This window comes from Ursus arctos, unplaced genomic scaffold (assembly GCF_023065955.2).
Source record: "Ursus arctos isolate Adak ecotype North America unplaced genomic scaffold, UrsArc2.0 scaffold_1, whole genome shotgun sequence".
Lineage (NCBI taxonomy): Eukaryota > Metazoa > Chordata > Mammalia > Carnivora > Ursidae > Ursus > Ursus arctos.
The window spans coordinates 106,558,675-106,578,142 of record NW_026622763.1 but is presented as its reverse complement, the minus strand read 5'-3'; the positions used below and the strand labels follow the sequence as shown (position 1 = coordinate 106,578,142).

Sequence of the window (19,468 nt, the reverse complement as noted above, 5' to 3'; positions counted from 1 at the left end):
ACCCGACCCCAGCCCGGCAGGCGGCGCGTCCGGGGAGTGCCGGTTAGAGGAGGCTTGCGCCGGGCACAGTGGGCCGCTCTGGTGGTCTCCGCGCTCGTCCGTGGGCTGCAGCAGCCCCGGCAGAGCGTGGATGCAAAGGTGCCGGACGTCCAGCCTTGGCCCCCGCAGCAGGTCCAGTGGGCTGGGCGCCGCTGCGGTGGGCGTATATCTCCGTGCTAAGAGATGAGTGCGCCCCCGGAATTCCTTCCACGACGGCGGGGATCTCTTCTATTCAATTATAGCCCGGTGCCTCACACAAAGCATTTATTGACTAAATTAGGGAACAGAGGAATACATTTTCCGGCGCGCTCGCTTCTTAAACGTTGTCAACAGTGTGCGTTGAGTTTGCGTTCTTGAGCTCGGATCCCCTTGGGTGCAGACCTGGCTGGCCCTGCGAGGGTGTTTGGTGGGGTAAGAGGGCTTCCTGCAATGCTGTTTGGACTTGATAACAGCAGAGAGCACCCCTGGCAGAGGCTTGGGGGTGACGCCCTTGGTGCCGCAGGGCAGGGAGCCAGGGGCGTGCCCAGCCCACTGGGAGCTTCCAAGACACCCAAGCATGGAAACAACCAAGTGTCCGTCAGCAGTGCAATAGGTAAACAGTGTGGTCTGGTCATCCAGGGGAGTGATACTCAGCCTTAAAAAGGAAGAGTATTCTGGGGCATCTGGGTGGCTCAGTCGCTTAAGTGTCTGACTTCAGCTGGTGTCCTGATCTGAGTCCTTCGATGGAACCCCCCGTTGGGCTGGGCTCCTGCTCAGTGAGGAGTCTGCTTGTCCCTCTCCCTCTGCCCCTCCCCCTGCTTGTGCGCTCATGCTCCCTCTCTCTCTCTCTCTCTCATAAATAAATAAAATCTTTAAAAAAAAAAGGAAGGATATTCTGACACCTGCTACAACATGGGTGAACCTTGAGGACATCATGCTAAAATGAAACGAGCCAGTCACAAAAGGACAGATACTGTATGAATTCCACTTCTGTGAGGCACCTGGAGGAGTCCAATTCCTAGAGACAGAAAATAGTATGGGTGCCCGGGGCTGGGGAAGGGGAGAATGGGGAGCTGTTTAAAGGACACAGAGTTTCAGTCTGGGAAGATGATAAAGTTCTGGAGATAGACCAATGTACAACGGTGTGAATGTACTTAACACTACTGAACTGTACACTTTTAAAAGGTTTAGATTAAAAATAATAAAATAAAAAGTAGTAAAGTTCAGGGGCACCTGGGTGGCTCAGTCGGTTGAACGTCTGCCTTCAGCTCAGGTCGTGATCCCAGGGTCCAGGGATCGAGCCCCACAATGGGCACCCTGCTCAGCGGGCAGTCTGCTTCTCCCTCTGCCACTCCCCCTGCTTGTGCTCTCTCGCTCTCTCAAATAAATAACATCTTAAAAAAAAAAAGTAGTAGTAAAGTTTATTATGTATCTCTTACCACAACTGGGGGAAAAAAGGAAGCCTGACGCCACCCTCATCCCCACTGCAGAGGTCCAGATGCAGCTGGTCTGGGGTGTGGCCCGGGCCCCACGGTTTTTGAGGCTCAAGTGATTCTAATAAGCACCGAGGCCTGGGAGCCCTGTCCCAACTGGCTTCAGCTGTGCTGCCTTCCCCACCCCCAGGCATCAGTGCCTTTGCATCGAGGGGTACGTGGCCCGAGCAGAGCACCACTCTGTGCCTAGGCCTGGCTCTGATACTGCCCTTGGAACCCTGTTTCTTCCTGAGAAAGACCCGAGGCCCCACTCCATGTGTGGCCTCCCACCCCTCCTCCTACCTGCCCACCGGTGGGGACTGTGCTGTCAATACCAGCAGGAGCTGGACACGGCACTAAACGTCCTCCCTGAGCCCGAGGTTAGGAGGCTGCTGCTGTGCCCAGAATGCACAGCAGCAGAGATGGGCCTCGGACCCAGGGCTGTCACACCTCGCAGGTGCTCTCCTCGGGCCTCACCTCTCTCCAGGGTCCCACTTCTCTAGGTCCGTGAAGCCTCAAACACCCACCAATGAAAGGGTGCTCAGTGAATGCGGCGGCTGGAATGAATTCAGCTTGCATAGTCTACAAGCCACAACAGTTCACCATCGCAGCCCTGGGCACACTGGGCACGCCGACCCATGGACAGAGGGCTGGTGCCCTCAGGCAGAGTGGGAGCTGTCTCTGCCCCCCCGAGTCCCACCAGCACCCTCGCATTTTCCCACAACCATCAGTTCCTCCCACCCTAAAATCACCCACAGCCTCCTGCTGCCATCTGACAGCTCAGGCCGCCCCCACAGCAGCACACTCATCTATGTCCCCAGAAAACATGCCCAGTGTCCCCATACGATAACCTCCTTGAAGTCTAGCTCAATCTTCCTGGAGAACAGCTTGACATAGAAGGTTTCTAATCCTTGATCAGAAATACCTTTCCTAGGCATTTATTCTAAGACAGTAATCAGATGTGTGAGAGATTTTGCCACAGTGGTGCTCGTGAGGCATAATTTTTACAGCAAAAATGTCCAACAATAGCCTTCTGGCTCCGGAGGTCTGAGCCAGGGCCCCTCCCCCTGCCCCTGTCCCCTTCCCCTGCTGGGAACTAGAGACCTCCTCTGGAAACAGTACTGGTGTGCCTGGTGGCTAGAAGCCTGAGCCCCCCAGCTGCATGTAGTGAGGACCCCTGCCCCGGACTTGGGGTGCTGGCAGCTCGATCCCTACAGCACAGCTCTGGGAATGGTCAGTAGATCCCCACCCAACAGGGTGGAAGAGGGCAGCTTTCCTGGTACCGGGGCCCTTGGGCCTGCAACTGAGGTGTCTCCTCCCAGGAGTCGGGCCAGACACCCCTCCTCCCACACCCCACCCCAGGTTGGGGACCCACCTTCCTTCTCTGCCCAGGCTGGGAGAGAAGCAAGGGTCAAAGCCAGAGGCAGTGTCCAAGCAGGCTTTCTCGCCCGGGCTGGGACAGGGAAGGACAGACAGAGAAGGGTGGTAAGTGGCCAGTGTAGCCCACAAACCTCCTCACACACCCTCCCTTTGTGGCCAGAGATGGCTGAGGACAGCCTGGACCCCTGCGCTGACCTACTGAGCTGTCAAAGTGTGTGTCCCCACAGGTGTCGGTGAGACCAGGCACCCGCCAGTCTCTCCTTACGACACCATGTGAGGCACCTGCTGTGCCCCCATCACAGGGAGGAGGAGAGTTCCAGGCCTGCAGCAGCAGGGAAGGCCTGTGCCTAAGCTGCAGGGGGTAGTGACTCAGACTCTTAGGGAATGACTCACCCGCTCTGGGGAGACCAACCTGCCCGCCTTGCCCCAGACCGAGCGGTGTCCTGAACACAGGACTCCCAGTTTTAAAACCCGAGTGAGTTGGGACCCTACCCCAGCCCTCAGATTGCTCCCCACCGGCCTGCCTCACACTGCCCCCCTCCCTCAAGCCACATCTAGAACCCAGTGTCTGCGCGCCGCAGGCCCTCCCGTCCCCACATCTGCCCCCCGGGGGACATGTTCCTCCTGCTGCCCAGATGCCTCCCGGTCGGCGCGAGCGGCTGGCACCTGGCCCTCTGCCAGCCTCCGCCCACACATCTGCCTCGGTTATCCGTTCGCACCTGCACGTACAGCCCCGCGAGACCTGCGCTGTCTCCGCTGGCAGACGCGTGCGTTCCTCGAAAGCTGCCTCCAGTCGGGGGAATATTCTGAATCTCTCACAGGACTTGTTATTGAACAAATGGATAAAGCCATTCATCGACCAGAACTGACAAGGCTCCTTGTCCAGGCACGGTGCCTGGTCCCGCGCGCAGGCCTGAGCCAACCTGGACCCTGTCCACAGAACCTATGGTCCAAGGCAGCGGGGTGCATGGTGGCTCCCCAGAAGGGTAAGCCCACCTTCTAACCCCTGAAACCTGTGAGTGGGATCTTGTTGGGAAAAGGGGTTTTGCAGATGTAATTAGGGTAATGATCTCAGGCACCCTGGACTCAGGCTAGGCCCTAAATCCAGTGACAGTTTTGTTGATAAGAGAAGGGCAGAGGAAGATTTGAGACTGAGACACACAGGGAGAAGCCCCGCAAGAAGAAGGCAGTGACTGGAGGATGTGGCCCCAGCAAAGGAAGCCGGGGACCACGGGGAGCAGGAAGAGACAGGAAGCACGTGCCCCTACAACCCCCCGGGAGAATACAGTCCGGCAGACACCTCGATCGATTTCAGTCCTCTGCCCTCTAAACTGTGCCAGAATACATTTCCATGTTTCAGCCAGCAAGTGCATGGTGACTTTTGGGGGCAGCCACAAGAAACCCATACAGCCAGTCACAAATCACTGGCTGAGCCAGGGCTGTGAGGGACAGAGCAGGGCTAAGGGCAGGGAGGCCTTGGCAGGAGTCAGAGAAGGATGTGAAGTTCACCACAAAGAGATGGGAAGCATCGGAGACCAGGGGACAGACAGATGGACGCTCCGGACCAAGAGACCCTGTGGGCCAGCTTACCCGGAGCCTGTCCCCATGTCGCAGGGAGGTCGTCAGGGCGCAGTGATGGGATCAGGTTTGGAAAGGGGCACGCTGTCTGCTGTGTGCGGGGAGAACAGCAGGAAAAGGATGCAGGACTCCAAGGAGACCCAGGGTGACCCCCTGCCATCCACACCAGCCCAGTTGGGGCCCAGAGGACAGGAAACACCGCCTTCCAGCGGCGTTGGGCACACAAAGTTTGTATTCATTCCCGTGAGAGGGCCAGACCCACAGAAGCTGGTTTCAGTCAAAGGGAGTCTTCAGGGGCACCTGGGTGGCTCAGTCAGCTGAGCGTCTGCCTTCGGCTCAGGTCATGATCCCAGGGTCCTGGGATTGAGCCTCACATCGGGCTCCCTGCTCAGTGGGGAGTCTGCGTCTCCCTCTGAAGCAACCCCTGCTTGTGCTCTCTCTCTCTCCCTCTCTTGCTCACTCTCTCTCAAAACTAAATCAATTTAAAAAAAAGTAGTCTTCAGTTTGGTTCAGGGAGAGCAGAGGCCTAGAAAGACCGGCTGCCCTGGATCCGGAAGCTTCTCTGAGGCTCACGGTGTCTGTTTTTGATGCCTCTCCGGTATGCGTGTGTCTCCGTCTCTACGTCCGCGTACTTCGAGGCGCTGTCTCTTTCTCTTTGTGTCTCCCTCTCTCCCTCTCTCTCCTCATCGATCACCAGCTGAACCAGAACTCGGGGAGGGGGGCCAGCAGGAAAGGCTTGTCTGTGCCTGAGGACCTCTGAGTTCAAAGGCTGGCCCACAGGCTGGTGCTGACAGTCACGGCGCTACGCGTGGCCTCCCCGTGGGGAGAACAGGGATGTCCAGGACGGGATGGTGTCCGTGCACCGCTGGAAGCTGGAGCTGCAAGTCTGGCCCTCGGTCTCATGCAGCTTCAGACTCGCTTTCCTCCGTGTGCAGCCTCCACTGAGACACTTCCCTCTGCGTGGCTTCACCACAGACCCTCGAGCACTCGCTCTGCAGCCGTGGGAGAAACCACCTCTCGGCCCGCACGCCGTGTCCGCGCCAGGGAGAGCTCTGAGTGCCCTGCCGTGGCCCTGTACCCCCCCAGGGGCCCCCACCAGAGCCTGACCGTTCCCCCAAAAGAACAAGGAGGACCAGGGAGAGGGCCAGAGATGCCCACACGGCCACACAGCTCCTCCCCGCCGTGTTGCTCGCAAGTGTGTGGCTTTGGTCACTTTTTCTCAGAAATCAATTTTTCTGCTGTTTGAAGACAAGATGAATGTATTTTATTTTCTCAAAGGTCACAGCCAGGAAACATAAGCCCCTCAAACCTTCAGTTGTCTTTATCCAGGTGACCCAGGGCCACCCCGGGACATTACCCCGCAGCAGTGGCCATACTGGGGTCAGGACCAAGGGTGCAAGCTGGTTGCTTCTGAATCTGTAAAGCAGCAGAAGAATGCCCTGGGTTACAATTCACACCGATCATTGTTCCTAGACGGGAACAAAGCCGGCCTTCATTCCTTATTTGGTGGCCCATTTGGTGAAGCACTTAAGAAGCGCCAGGCCAACATACACATATAGTGGTTTTAATTACATCCTGTGAATTTATTTTTCCAGAGAGAAATAGTTCTTGGGGAAATGTCCATAAAAGCAACGTTTAGCAGCCGTGTGATCGTGTGTGTGTGTATTTCCTGTAGGAAGTCTGTTGAGTTTAAGGCCCAGCTTTAGCACGACTTTTACAGAGTCAGGGGGACGGTGAGGGCTGCCCACAGCCCCGGGGGTGGGACGTCGTGGCCGGCCGTCATCGCCACCAGAGGAAGGCATGCTGGCTGAGGGTGGGACGGCGTCCGCGGACTCCAGCAAGCCTCGGGAGCTTGCAGGGTTCTGCTCACCCAGCTCAGCGGGCTGCTTCACACCTTCCTACAGACAATTCTAGCGGGTCAGTCTTACAAGGAAGGAATAGGATCCCAGACGCAAGGTCCGAGATGCAAGACAGAATGATGAGCAGATATTGGTAAATACTTGAATAAATTTGGACAGAACATGGCTACCTAAGCAAAAATAAAACAATAGCGAGCTAAAAAAAACAAGTAAAATTAAAAGACCAGATACTATAGCATATCAGTTGGGGTTGTGCTTGTGTTATTTGAAGAAAGCCAAACATACGGATTAATCATAGACTTTGTAAAGTGTTTAAAGGAGCTAAGGTGACGGTTAAAATAACAACCATAGTCTGGGCGGCCCAGTCAGTGAAGCGTCTGCCTTCGGCTCAGGTCATGATTCCAATGTCCTGGGATCGAGCCCCAGGTTGGGCTCCCTGCTCAGAGGGGAGCTGCTTCTCCCTCTCCCTCTGCTGCTCCCCCTGCTTGTGCTCTCTCTCTCTCTCAAATAAATAAAATCTTAAAAAAAATAACAACCGTAGTTTAAAAGTTATAACTAGACATATCTAGGAAAACGGAATAAGAAAAATAGGATAAAAACCTTTCTTTTTCCAAAACAAGGCAAAAAAACAAAAGGTGGGAAAAATAGAGCCCACGTTATAAGACAGGAGAGTATGTCCAAATGGAATAAACTCTCCAGAGGAAAACAGACGGCCTGACGGAATGTTTACGGGAGACACAACTAAACTATGACAATTCAGAGAGATTTAAGGGCCAAGGGTGAGCACATGTTCGAGGAGAAATCAACCCATCATCACAGTCGGCGGGAGGCTGTAAAATGCCTCTCTCGGGAAGCGAAGAGTCAAGTCGGAGAAGCACCCACCAGAGTATGACTTTGGAGAAGACAACCGACAGGCTTTGACGGAACTGCGCCCTCGATTCCTTTCACGATGACACAGAACACAGCAAAAGCAGCGCCGGCGAGGCTGTGGGGACGTTGGAACGCTGCGCACTGCTGGTGGGACCGCAAAAGGGTGCGGCTGCTGTGGAAAACAGAGCAGAGGTCCCGCAAACAAACAGTCACCGCACGATTCAGCAACTCCAACGCCGCGTGTGTCTCCGGAAGAACGGAAAGCAAGGACACACGACGATGTCTGCACACCCATGTTCACAGCAGCATTATTTACAATAAGCCGAAGGGGGAGGGCCGCATAGGTGTCCACTGATGGACGGAGAGTTCGACAAAATGTGGTCCATCCGCGCAAAGGAGTGTTTGTCCCATGGCACCACGTGCTTGAAGCTGGCAGACGCTGTGCCCCGTGAGACAAGCCAGCCACGGAAGGCCGAGTACTCGTGCCTGCACCCGCAGGAGGGACCGAGAGCGGCCCCACGCACGGCACGGAGCAGGTGGGAGGGCGCCAGGGGCTGCGGGCGGGCTGGGGAGTCGGTGTCCAGGGGACGGGCGTGAGAAAGCTCTGGAGACGGACGGTGGTGAGGGCTGCCAGCAGGAGCGTAGTTAATGCCCCCCACTCTACACTTAAAAATGACTGAAATGTGCATTTTTTAAAAAGATTTTATTTATTTATTTGACAGAGACAGACACAGCCAGCGAGAGAGGGAACACAGCAGGGGGAGTGGGAGAGGAAGAAGCAGGCTCCCAGCAGAGGAGCCTGATGTGGGGCTCGATCCCAGGACTCCGGGATCACGCCCTGAGCCGAAGGCAGACGCCTAACGACTGAGCCACCCAGGCGCCCCTGAAATGTGCATTTTATGTGTATTTTACCACAATAAAGAAAGAGGATGACATGTCAAATGTTGTTTGTTAAACCCTATAAAGTGAAAAATTGTGGGAAAGAAATATTTGGAGCGTTTATGAACTGGACTGTGTATGAGGCTGTAAAGGCAGGGTCACGGGGCCAGAGGGTCAGGACCAGGCAGGGCACCTCCTGTCCCCCAGATGCAGCCAAACCGGAAGTCAAGAGCAGGAGGAACAGACTGGGGGGGGGGGGAGGGGGGAGGGGAGGTGTATTTGTCAATGGGCCAAAGAATAAATTACGATGGGATGAGAAAATATCTGCAACGGAACCGGATAAGGGCTCCATTCAATGAAACAGCACGCAGCCATTCCAGCTGCGGTGAAGAGAACACCTAGTAACAGGGAGAATGTAACAAATTGTTCACCGACAATAAGACGTCAGTGTTACACAGCGATAGAAACTATATAATTCCAATCCTGTAAATGTGTGCTTTTGCGTCTGCGTTGTATATGCATAAAAATAGGTGAGATTGCAAATAACGTGTTTTAAATCTGAGAACACAGACACACGGCCGCAGGGGCCTGCAGATGGTGGTTGGCTTCGGAAGGGGGGGATGAGCCATGTTTCTTTCCTTCTCGGCGCTGCTTTCTGACTGAGCAAGTGTTGAGCAGAAAGCTAGACCCACGAAGGTCTTTGAGACAGAAGCAGCAGTGGCTGTGGGGGGAAAGGACTGGAAACCACCACCCACCCACCCACCCTTTGATCCACTCCGTGCCACTGCTGGCCAGATGCCCGCCACACAGGGCCAACAAAGGTATCGGTGGTCCGGGCAGGACATCGGAGACACCGCCCCTCCCCGGCCTCCCCAGGTGGCAGGACCCTGGGTAGGGGGCAGCCCGGATCTTCCCTGGAGTTGACGCGGCACGTTCTGCTCAGTCTGCAATGCCCCCCACCCCCTCCTATCGCCCCCAGTCCTCCGGCTCTTTCCGATTCTGGAGCCCCCAGGCGATGTGACCCCTAGGAGTACCTCGGCAGCCTGGAGCCCGCTCAGTCGAGGGGGAGGAGGCCACATCCAAAGCCCTCGAATGTGTCTGTTCCAGAAAACGGAGCCTGAAGGAGCTGTGACCTCAAGGACAGGACAGGTGCAGCTGTGTTGTAAAGCCAGCAGCACGCTTTCCTTGGGGGCTTCCCGCAGCAGCCCCCCAGACCCAGCAACCTGGACTTTAGGGGCCCCGGAGGCTCAGGGGAAATGCCAGTTGAAGAACCAGTCACGGAAGGAGATGGTCTGGGAAGGGAGGAAAACCCCCACTCACAGAGGGAGATTTCCAGGGGCTGCCCTGACACGGGAGGGGCCCAGAACTACCAGGAGACCGTCCTGCCCCCAGATCCCCGTCAGCCCTGAGAGACCAAAGCCGGAGACCGTCTCCACCCCTGATCCAGGGGAGGTGAATTATACAGATGAACAGTGATATAATACTTACATTTTAAAAACATATTATCGGTACAAAAGTGTGTACGTAGCACCGTTCGGAAATCACGCCCCGTGCTCATCGCCATCCGTTCCACCCTCCCTCCGGGAAGGCTCAGGCTGACTTCTGCCGACTCCCACGCCCACGGCCAGCCTCAGGCCACGATTCACGAGCGTGGCTCTGACGCGACTGTCGCCTAGTATTTTCATGTATTTAATGAGCAGGAGGAGGGTGAGGCCGGAAGGACCTGCGGACGGCGTCGCTCGCCCAGCCCTGCCGTGAGCCAGCTCCTTGCAGGACTGAACGGCGCTCACGGGGCCACGGCCGCGGCGCCTTCCCAGCTCGCGTGCGCTGTCGCCGGTGCCACCACCCTGCTTGCCGGTCTCCGCGGAGCCCAGACTCCGCCGTGGCCCAAAGCCAAGGGACCGGACCGGCCGCTGGGGGGAGACGAGCGGTCCAGGTAGAAAGAGCCTCACAGGCTCAGAAAAGCGTAAAATGTGAAAAGTGATGAATTTTCAGGATTGCCTGCCTTTGCGTTTACTGTACAGTCTCGCAACGTTCCCGAAGGGGAACACTCCGCGGTCCGAACAGCTCTGGGTGACCGGACTCAGGCGTCAGCGTCTCGGGGTTGGAGGGCGGCCCGGCGAGCACGGCAGGCGCCCCATGGCTGAGGGGGTCGTGAGGGGAGCCCCAGCCCGCATGGTCCACCTGACCCCACGGACCCCCTTGCTCTTTACAAGCTGCGACCTTCCTCATCCCAGAGCTGAGGGATCCCGGCGTTCGGGCCACACGTGGCTGTTTGGGCAGGTGTAAAGATGGGGACACACAGAAACGGCTTTGCAGGAGTGGAGCCAGGCCCGGGGCGCCGGGGAGGGGCTGCCAGAGCCAAGGCCACGGCCAGGGCTCGGATTTCACCACCATCGGAACCAGCTGCACGCTTAAAATCCGTGGCTGAGAAGTTTTTCTTTGAATGTTCTATTTTTAAATGCATCCCAGTGTTTGTATTGAAACTGCCCCAAGACACTTTCCTACGGAGCCATAATCCCTGGAAGGGGAAAACCCGCGGGAGGAAGGCGGCCGTGCGGGCCGGCGGGTCCCTGGGCGGCGGCAGAGTGAGGTCAGCTCTGAGGGGGGTCCAGCGCCCACACGATGGCCCCAGGCACTTGTGCCTTGTGGGCCCTTCCTCCTCCCAGATAATTACAAATCATATTATGCAACCTTGTTGACATAAAGATGAATCTATTAATAGTATATAGTAAAACATCTACTCTGACCTAAAACTTAATTCCTTTTTCTGATTATAAAAGAAGTTAAAACACGCTCACGGGTCCTTAAAGTACTGGGGATGCCACTGACCCACCCAGATTAAGCGGCCGTGGTCCTCAGGTCTCGCCCGGGTGTGGGGTCTGGCGCTGGGGTGGGAGGGACCCCGACGCACGCTGTGATCTGTCGGAGCAGAGATGCCCGGCTAGGGCTGGGGGGGCCCTGCTGTGGCAGCAGACAAAGCAAACGGATTTATAGCAAATCACTGCCTTGCGCTTTCTTAGCTCTGTGCTCGCTCAGATGACTGATCAAACCAGCCCGACCGCAGGCAACCCCCTCCAGACGACTCCCCGGGGCCCTGGGGCCAGCCACATGCTCTGCAGCTCAGACCGGGCCCATTTACCCTGAAGGTGCCTGGGACTTAGAGCTGGCGGAGGCTGGTACCTTGCTCCTACAGCCTCGGTTTCTCATCCGTAAAGTGGGTAGAAGGCCTGACTCTCAGCCCTGGAGAGGCTCACGTGAGAAAGCGGGAGCGAAGGATCTTTGTAAACAGTCTCCCACCAGGAGGCTTCTTTTCCCCTGCAACCCCAAAAACCAGCAGAGGGGCATCCGGGACAGGGAATTTCAAGCCCTGACTGAGGCTCGAAGCGCTGAACACCTACAGGGCCAACCTAGGCCCCCAGCCAGTGCCGGGCACAGGTTCACAAAGCACGGCGTTGCCCCGGAGTTTAAATAACAATTTTGGGAAATCCGGATCTCAAACAGGCCGCTTGTGAGCGAGGCAGAAAAACTCACAAATGCACTTGTCCCGATTGATATCTGCTCCAAGAGAGGCACAACCGTCCACAACTGCCTGCAATGTTCCCCCGGTTTCCCAGGGCCGTGACGAAGGCCCCTGAGACGCAGTGTCTGTTCAGGGGAGAATGAGGACAGGCCCCTCCAGGCAAACTGTGAGCAGTGAGAGGGGCCTTCAGGGGGCAGCAACCACAGCCAGGCTCAGCCTACACGGGGCTCCTGAAGCTCGAGCCCAAGTACATGAGAGGGTTAGCATGCTGGGTCAGCAGCTAGGGCAATAAGGGGCTGGGGTGGAGACCTGGGATGGTGGGGTGGGTGATTCTTTATGGGGGTAGGCAAGGCCTGGTAGTAGCCGCGGGGGCATCCAGTGGAATTCTCAGCAGCATCCCAGAGAAGTGGTCAACCAGTTCTCCTTGCACACCTTCTGTGATGGGGAACTCACTATCTACCTGGACCATCCACACCATCTTGGAACCATTCTGTATGAATGGAGACTTCTTCCTTATTCAGACCCGAAGTCTATCACTCCATATTTCCCACCCATGGTCAGTCCTACGACCCCAGAGCACAGGTTCCTCCTCCACCCACCACACCTTGTATTTGGAGACAATGGTCATGTCTCTGCTTCAGCTTTTTCCTGGGTCAGAAAAATATTCCCGTTTTTAATTTTGAGAAGTACTTCCAAGACACCCTTTAAAAGCACTGAACAATTTATGCCATCACATCCTCAACCACACCATGTATTAATATAACCTGACTTCTGCCAGTTGAAAACTGTGCCCACGTGATATTAACACGGATCCTGAATAACAGCCAGTGCTTGTGCAGAGCGCACTGTGCACCGATCACTGATCTTTGTACTTTACAATCAGTGACGCATCTATCCTCTGACAATAAACCATAAAGTCAGCGCCACATGGAGCAACCCAATCAAATACAGGGGAAAGTGAGGCAAGAAGTTTCGGCCACTTGCCCAAAGTCACAAGCTAGTACACGCGCAGGCCACAGGCGGAGGGCAGGGCGCCCTGACCTGCGGAGATTCCCAGGTAACTCTCTCCTCTCTGGATTCCAGACTCCCGGCCACGCTGTTTCTCCACCGTAAGGTGAAACACTGTCCTCACGTGCTTCTCCGTCATCAGCACCTTCTACGGACTGACTGTATCTCTCTTCCGTCATCCAACTGGGCCCTAAGTATTTTTATTATTAAATGTCTCTGTCTACTGTGAATATTATCTCTGCTAGAGATGTTGCAAATATTTCTCCCAGTATGCCATCTGTTGTTGTTGTTTTTTTTAATGTTTGCTTGGCTAGAAATGTTTAATTTTTATGAGCCAAGAGTTAATTTTATTTTTCATCATGGCTTCTGGAAATTATGTCTTTTTTAGGAAGTTCTTCTTCACCCCAAAACCTACTTATCACTTACCATGCTCTCTTCTAGGTGCTTTGCTCCTATATATTGTTACCTCCCACAAAATAAAACTATAACAAATAACATAAATTATTATACTTTATTAGTATTAGTATATCAATAAATAATAAAAATATTAGTATATCAATAAATAATAAAAATATATCTACAAATATGATAAATACAAAGTGGCCTTCAATCACTCTAGCAATCTCATATTTTTCAAGTTCTTTAATTTTGGGGGAACTTGTTTTTGTATGTGGTATGAGGCAAGAATATAACTTTATTTTTGCCATATGGATGACCATATGCTCCAATACCATTTATTTGGACAAAGCTTCTGCTTTGAAATACCATGTTTATCAGACACTAAATTCCCAGATGTATGCATCTTATCAGAAGTTGATTAATGCTGTTTCATTAATTTATATTTTTTTTTCTTAAGATTTTATTTATTTGAGAGAGAGAGTGAGCACAAGCAGGCAGAGGGGCAGAGGGAGAAGCAGACTCCCCGCCGAGCAGGGAGCCCCACAAGGGGCTCGATCCTGGGACCTCGAGATCATGACCTGAACTGAAGGCAGATGCTTCACTGACTGAGCCACCCAGGCACCCCAGAAAGGTAAGTCTCTTAAAAAAAAAAAAATCATTTTTACATGTAACACTGTCACCAGGGTGTCCTGCTGGGCTCTGGGGGGACCCTGGACCAGCAGGCGGGGGCACAGGGCAGCCAGGCCTCACGTCCTCAACCCCTCCCAAGGTCGAAGCACCGGCTTCATCAGAGAACACCGGGGCGGGGGGGGTGTTCCACCACTGCACAGCCCATCACATCCCGAGTGTGGCGAAGCCTGGACACCCGCGCACCCTCACGGTTCTTCCTGGCATCCTTCGCCGAGTCCAGGCTGGCCCACCGTCATGTTCCCGAGTCCTGTGTCAGTTCGTCAGTGTCAGGGGCCTGGCACTCATTCACACCCGCCGTCAATTACAGACCCACCTCCCCAGCTTCCTCCAAATCATTGGTAAAGACGTCCGAGAGGACAGGCCCACCAGGAGCTCCCTTCGGGCAACACCAGTTCACCTTTACAGCAAGGTCCTTCCACCTGTGAGGAACGCAGGCACATTCCCACATCTGTCCACAGGGAGCAGAAACCTCGTCAGATGTCCAAGGCCTCGACAGCACCTCCCCTGCCCCAGCTTACTAACTTCACGGTGGACCCTGCTGCTGCCCACGCTGGCGCTCAGAGGGCACCCGGGGCCCTCGCTGCCCCCTGCAGGCCACACACCACCACGCACGGCAGGTTTCACGAAGGAAGAGGGGCACATCTGCTGTCCAAACCAGGACATGGCTGAGGGTGGCAGAGGGATGCTGTTCAAAGTTCCACCTTATGAAAAGCCAGAGCGGTAAGTGTCCTGAACACATCAGGACACGACCGCCCCAGCACCCCCGGAGCCCAGGCAGGGACAGTACGTACGTGCCACATGTGTCCACACTAGCACCGACCAGGAAGCGAGACCCGTACACGCTAGCTGGTGTCGTCCAGTAAGATACGGGCTTTGACGAAGCTTCTGAAGGGGAAACTTAAATGCTCAAGGATCTGAGAGGGCGCGGGGACGGCAGCGTCACAAAGCTTATCCTCAGACCTGCCGGGAGGTGAGGGCACCGCGGAGGCCAGCAGGGGCGCTGGGAAGGCCCAGTGTGCAGGCCCTCCTATCCCATGCCCTCCCGATGGGCTGGTGGGCGGCGCTGGCGGCTCGGCCCGAAGAGCGGTGGGCGTTGGGACCACGCTCGCTTACAAAGCCCCGACCCCTCCCTGCCTAACAGGGCACAGCCTCCTTGTGATTTATGGACTTCACTGTTTGAACCCCATTTTTCTTACCAGGAAGACCCACTTGCTTGGTTTAAGAAGCTGATCATCAATCTGGAACTTGGCTCTAAATATGGACTGAAAAAGTTACAGTTTAAAAACCCTTTAAATTTCTTCTCACTGGCCGAAAAAAAAAGTCCTTCCCAATATTTGCCTTTATGAAAACACCCAAAACAAGCAAAACGGACTCGTGTAGGAGCCTCACTTCTGCCCGACCGTAAGGTGGTAAAACTATGCTTACCAGAACACCTTTTGGGAAAATAGAAAACATTTTATTAATAAAGTGCATCATGGGACAGTTCCACTCAGCCCAAGGGCAGGACGCGGCTGCCCTCTGGTCCTGACAGGAGGGCTCCCTCCTCTCCTGCCTCAGTGGCTGACGCCACGGCCCATCTCACTCCAGCCCTCTGCCCCGGCGGACTGTGCCGAAGCCTGCCGCGAGGCCGGGGTTGGCTTCTTGGGAGGCATGGCTGGCTGTGCGTGGAAGATTCTGGAACTGGGTGCAGAGTCCGTGTGGACTATCCTCCCTCGCGGTGGGCACGCCTGACACATGGTCTTGTGCGTGGCCTCATCTTCGTGGAAGCGACTGGTCGTGCCGAGCGAGAGCCTGTGACTGCGGATATCCGTGTGCTCGCCGACGGGCAGTCTCGGCCCTGCTGCCCCCGCTCCCCTCATGCGCCCCACCCCCTCCACCAACACAAGGCAGGTGCAGTCAGCTAGGCGCAGCTCAGCCGGCAAGCTTCGGGGCGCCTGTTGGACGCAGGACGGGACTTGGACCACCCAACATTCTCAACCACACTCCGTGTCACTACGAGACATTATCTCTCATCACAGACTTGTCATGAGTATTTGTTTAAGTTGCTTATTGAAAAGAAAAATAAGCATGAATATCAAAGCAGAAAGCTCACATTTGAGGCCTGATTTTTTCCCCAAAGGATTACACATTTTCTTTGAATATAAATTAATCTCAGCTCAACTTTTAAATTAAAATTCCTGCGGTGTGACTTCAGTACTTCCGGGAAATGTCCAAGCCAAAGTAGAGGTAAAGGCTTAATAATCCCCTTTGTGTATTTTCTCAAAGTGTAACATCAGGATTTAGCGTGTCTCCGACAAGACACCGTAATAATCACACACACAGACTGTCCGGAACTTTGTGAATGATCTTGAAATTTCCAACAAATGCTGATCTGTCTTATAAAACTTCAATTTATATAGAAGAGGAATAAGTGTCATGATATGAATGATAAGATAAACTTCCCTGAACTTTCTTCACAAGAAAAACAAAATACACACGTTTGAAAATACAAAAATCCAAATGCTTATGTTTTCTCAAGCTGTGAACTGAATCGCACAATCATACACTTATAGAAAAAATAGGTGATTGTTTTTAATGATTTATGTATAAAATAAAAATAAATTTTATGATACAATTTGATAAACTACTTCATACAAAATTTTACTCACATAAAATGTATGCAATTTTTTTTGCAACACAAAACTCCTATTCGTATGTATAAATTCATAAAAGGCAGACACATCTCGAAGCAAAACAGTCCATTTAGGCTTGTGGCTAAGCTGTTCAACTAGACGAGACGAGTACATGAGGGCTGGTTACCGGGCAGCCGCCGAGCCTCCCCTCCCACCTCCGGTAATGCATCAGCTCAACCTGACCCAACGATTCTACCCTGCACGGTAGGAATGACGAAGCGGCCAATGTGTCAAAATGGCAGAGCTTCATATCCGACCTTGAACTTACTCAGCTTGGAAAAATCATAGAATCACCTTCGAAAAGGATTTCTTTTGGAAATTACAGGAAGGAAACCTAACCTGTGCATTTGTGCTAAGCCTTAAAAAAACAGAAATTTCTCAGGCAATTCTAACATTTAAGTGGCACTGCGTGGTTCACACCATAAATATCTAGAAATAAACGTATCAGGACCCAGACCTTACAACCTGAATGTCTCCAAAACTGGAATCCTTTATATACAAACTTAAGACTTTCATAAATATTTACAATATCATATGTGAGCGAAAAACTAAATATAAACCATGTTCTAAAAAAACCTTGCTTTAAATACAATTTCCAAAAAAATGGTAACATCAAAAAAATGTTGCAAATTGGCACGTCCCCTGAAGTCTTCTTTCAGCTGTCTGCCCCAAGCTACCTGCCTCTCGGGAACACACATCTATGGGAAGGACGAGGAAAGATGCCAGGACTGCGGGCCCAGAGCAGCTCACTCTTACCTACACGGGGAAAACCCTGCGGCCGAATGTCCACAAAGGACATACTGAAATCTCCTTAAGGCTGGAAACACAAGCAAGAGGCCGTAGGGACCAATGAGAAAATGACAAAGAGGTATACGCAGTTGCAAAGGGCTTAAAAAAACCTCACACGTACCTTATAAAGATATAGACTGAAATGAACCCTTTCCACGGGGAAATGAACTCAAAACAGAGCAGTCTCACGTTCAGGCCCCGTTCCGTTTCTAGTGCCAGTCAGAAGGCGGCCGTCCTTCACTCTGCTCCCCTCAGGGTCCTGTCACCAGACCTAAAACCTGAAACCAAGGATGCAGGCTTCCTCGCGTTCCATCCCCACTCACCTGCTAGCAAATCCTGGCACAGAACTGAGCAGGACAGGCCGCTGCAGAGACGCAGAGAACACGTCTGCACGGCAGGCCACGGTCCTGCTGGAGGAAGGGGAGCGAACACGGTCCCTCGACACACGGACGTGGGTGCGCTTTCAAAGCTCTGCACTTTGGAGGGAGGACGCAGAAAACTTGACTTTCTTAGGAAACTGAACTTAGAGAGTAGTGACGTTCTACCTTCCTTTTTATTTTCAGACTGAGCAGGACTTCCAGCTTCGGAAACGTGTGAGCTTTCACCTTCTCGAACTCAGAGTGATACTGTACACCATTTTCTGAATCTTCTCTTCGTTCTTCAGGATGTTGGCCTTCACGGCATAGATTCTGTCCTGTTGGTCCTTGATCAGCTGCTCCAGCTCGGCCAGCTCGGCCTTCAAGGGCTCCACCACACAGTCTGTGATGCTGGCGGGACACAACATAGGGGCTCGTGAGTACCGGCTCTCAGCTTAGATTTGCTTCTTGATTGCAACAATGAAAGAAGACAAAAGTAAGTTGTTTACAGCATCCAAAGAAAAAGGGTAAAAATATAAACACACTTGGGTAATGATATAAAGGGATGAGGACGTCACACCTGGGGAAAGGGTATCTTACCGACCCACAGCCAAAAGCGAAGCCAAACATGCAATTACACAAAGAAGCGTACTACTCCTAACGCCTCACATCACATGTGGCAGAGAGCCCTGGGACGGCAGGGAGGGGAGCAGTGCGGCCACCACCCAGGGCCACGCCCTGGCAGCCTGACACTCCCTCCACCTTCCTCCAGGGAGGCTCGTCCAGCTGCCAGGGCTTCGCCACCCAGGCCTCTCCAACTCACGAGCTTGAGGCATGAGGCCTTTCAGTGCTGGGTTACCTGCAAGGAAAAATCTAGAACGTATTTGGGAAAGCAGAGGTCAAATAGGCATTTTCTTTAGTTTTTTTTAAGCATTTAAATACAAAATAAATAAAAAGAAGAGTGATGGGGCGCCTGGGTGGCTCAGTCGGTTAAGCAGCTGCCTTCCGCTCAGGTCAAGATCCCAGGATGCTGGAATCAAGCCCCATGTCGGGCTCTCTGCTCAGTGGGGAGCCTGCTTCTCCCTTTCCCTCCACCTGCCCCTCCCCCTGCTTGTGCTCTAATAAATTTTTTTAAAAAGACTCTATACAAAAAAACAAAACAAAACAAAACACGAAGAAGAGGGACAGTCTCCAACATCCTGCCACCAAGCAAGCTCCAGTTCTGTAAGGAAGAAACATCTGGGCACTACTTTTCAGTACCTTAAATCAATGGTATGAAGTCCCAACAAATCAACGTGCTGGACTTGGCACCAAAAAGTTCTCGGCAATTTCCTAACTCCTTCCATGATAAACATTTAAACTTTTAAGGGACTTTTTAGGAGTAAGCAGACAAATAATAGAGAGAGCAGCTTTGTCACCGCACGGCGTTTTACCGTTGGGCTTACAGACCTAGCAGTGTCCGCCCAGGCCGTTTTCTGAAAACCCTTACCAACTGACACCGTTTCATGCATTCCAGATTCCCTGATTATCAACACAGAACATCAAACATTTCTCTAAAGTAAATCTCTTTTTAGTGGTTATTGTTTTCTTTACAGTGGCAATTTCGAAATGGGCCCACCAGCATTTATTTATTTTTAGAGTAAAAAATTAAAGTACTTTCAAAGTACATAGTTACCAAACTTTCGGGATTTTGATAAGACACATAAAACAATAATACCCACACTGCAAAGATCCCTGTATTGTTCACTGCCTGTATCTACCTGCATGTGAACGTGAGCTCCACATCTTTCCTAACTGCTGCAAAGACGTGCCCTGTGCAGTACGAACGCGGAAGGAAAATACTTCTTTGGGAAGGGTGGTGGCTTCTTGGGAGGTGTCCCCCTGGGCTTCCTGCGCCCCGCCCCCACCGACCTCTGCTCCTTCTGCAGAGCCCCGCCCCCCACCTCTGCCCCTGCTGCAGGGCCCCACCCCCTCC

At 53.2% G+C, this 19,468-nt stretch overlaps 1 protein-coding gene across 8 annotated transcripts in view; it reads right to left on the bottom strand.

The window, feature by feature from the left end:
• Positions 1 to 15,110: 15,110 nt before the first annotated feature.
• TRAF3IP1 (TRAF3 interacting protein 1) overlaps positions 15,111 to 19,468 on the bottom strand; it is a 59,243-nt gene continuing 54,885 nt past the window's right edge. For all 8 annotated transcript variants that reach the window (XM_057306113.1, XM_026491414.4, XM_044380464.3 and 5 more), the window contains one exon: positions 15,111 to 17,904. In XM_057306113.1, the coding sequence (XP_057162096.1) occupies positions 17,739 to 17,904 (166 nt within the window). In that variant the 3' untranslated portion in view covers positions 15,111 to 17,738. The remainder of the gene's footprint in view (positions 17,905 to 19,468) is intronic.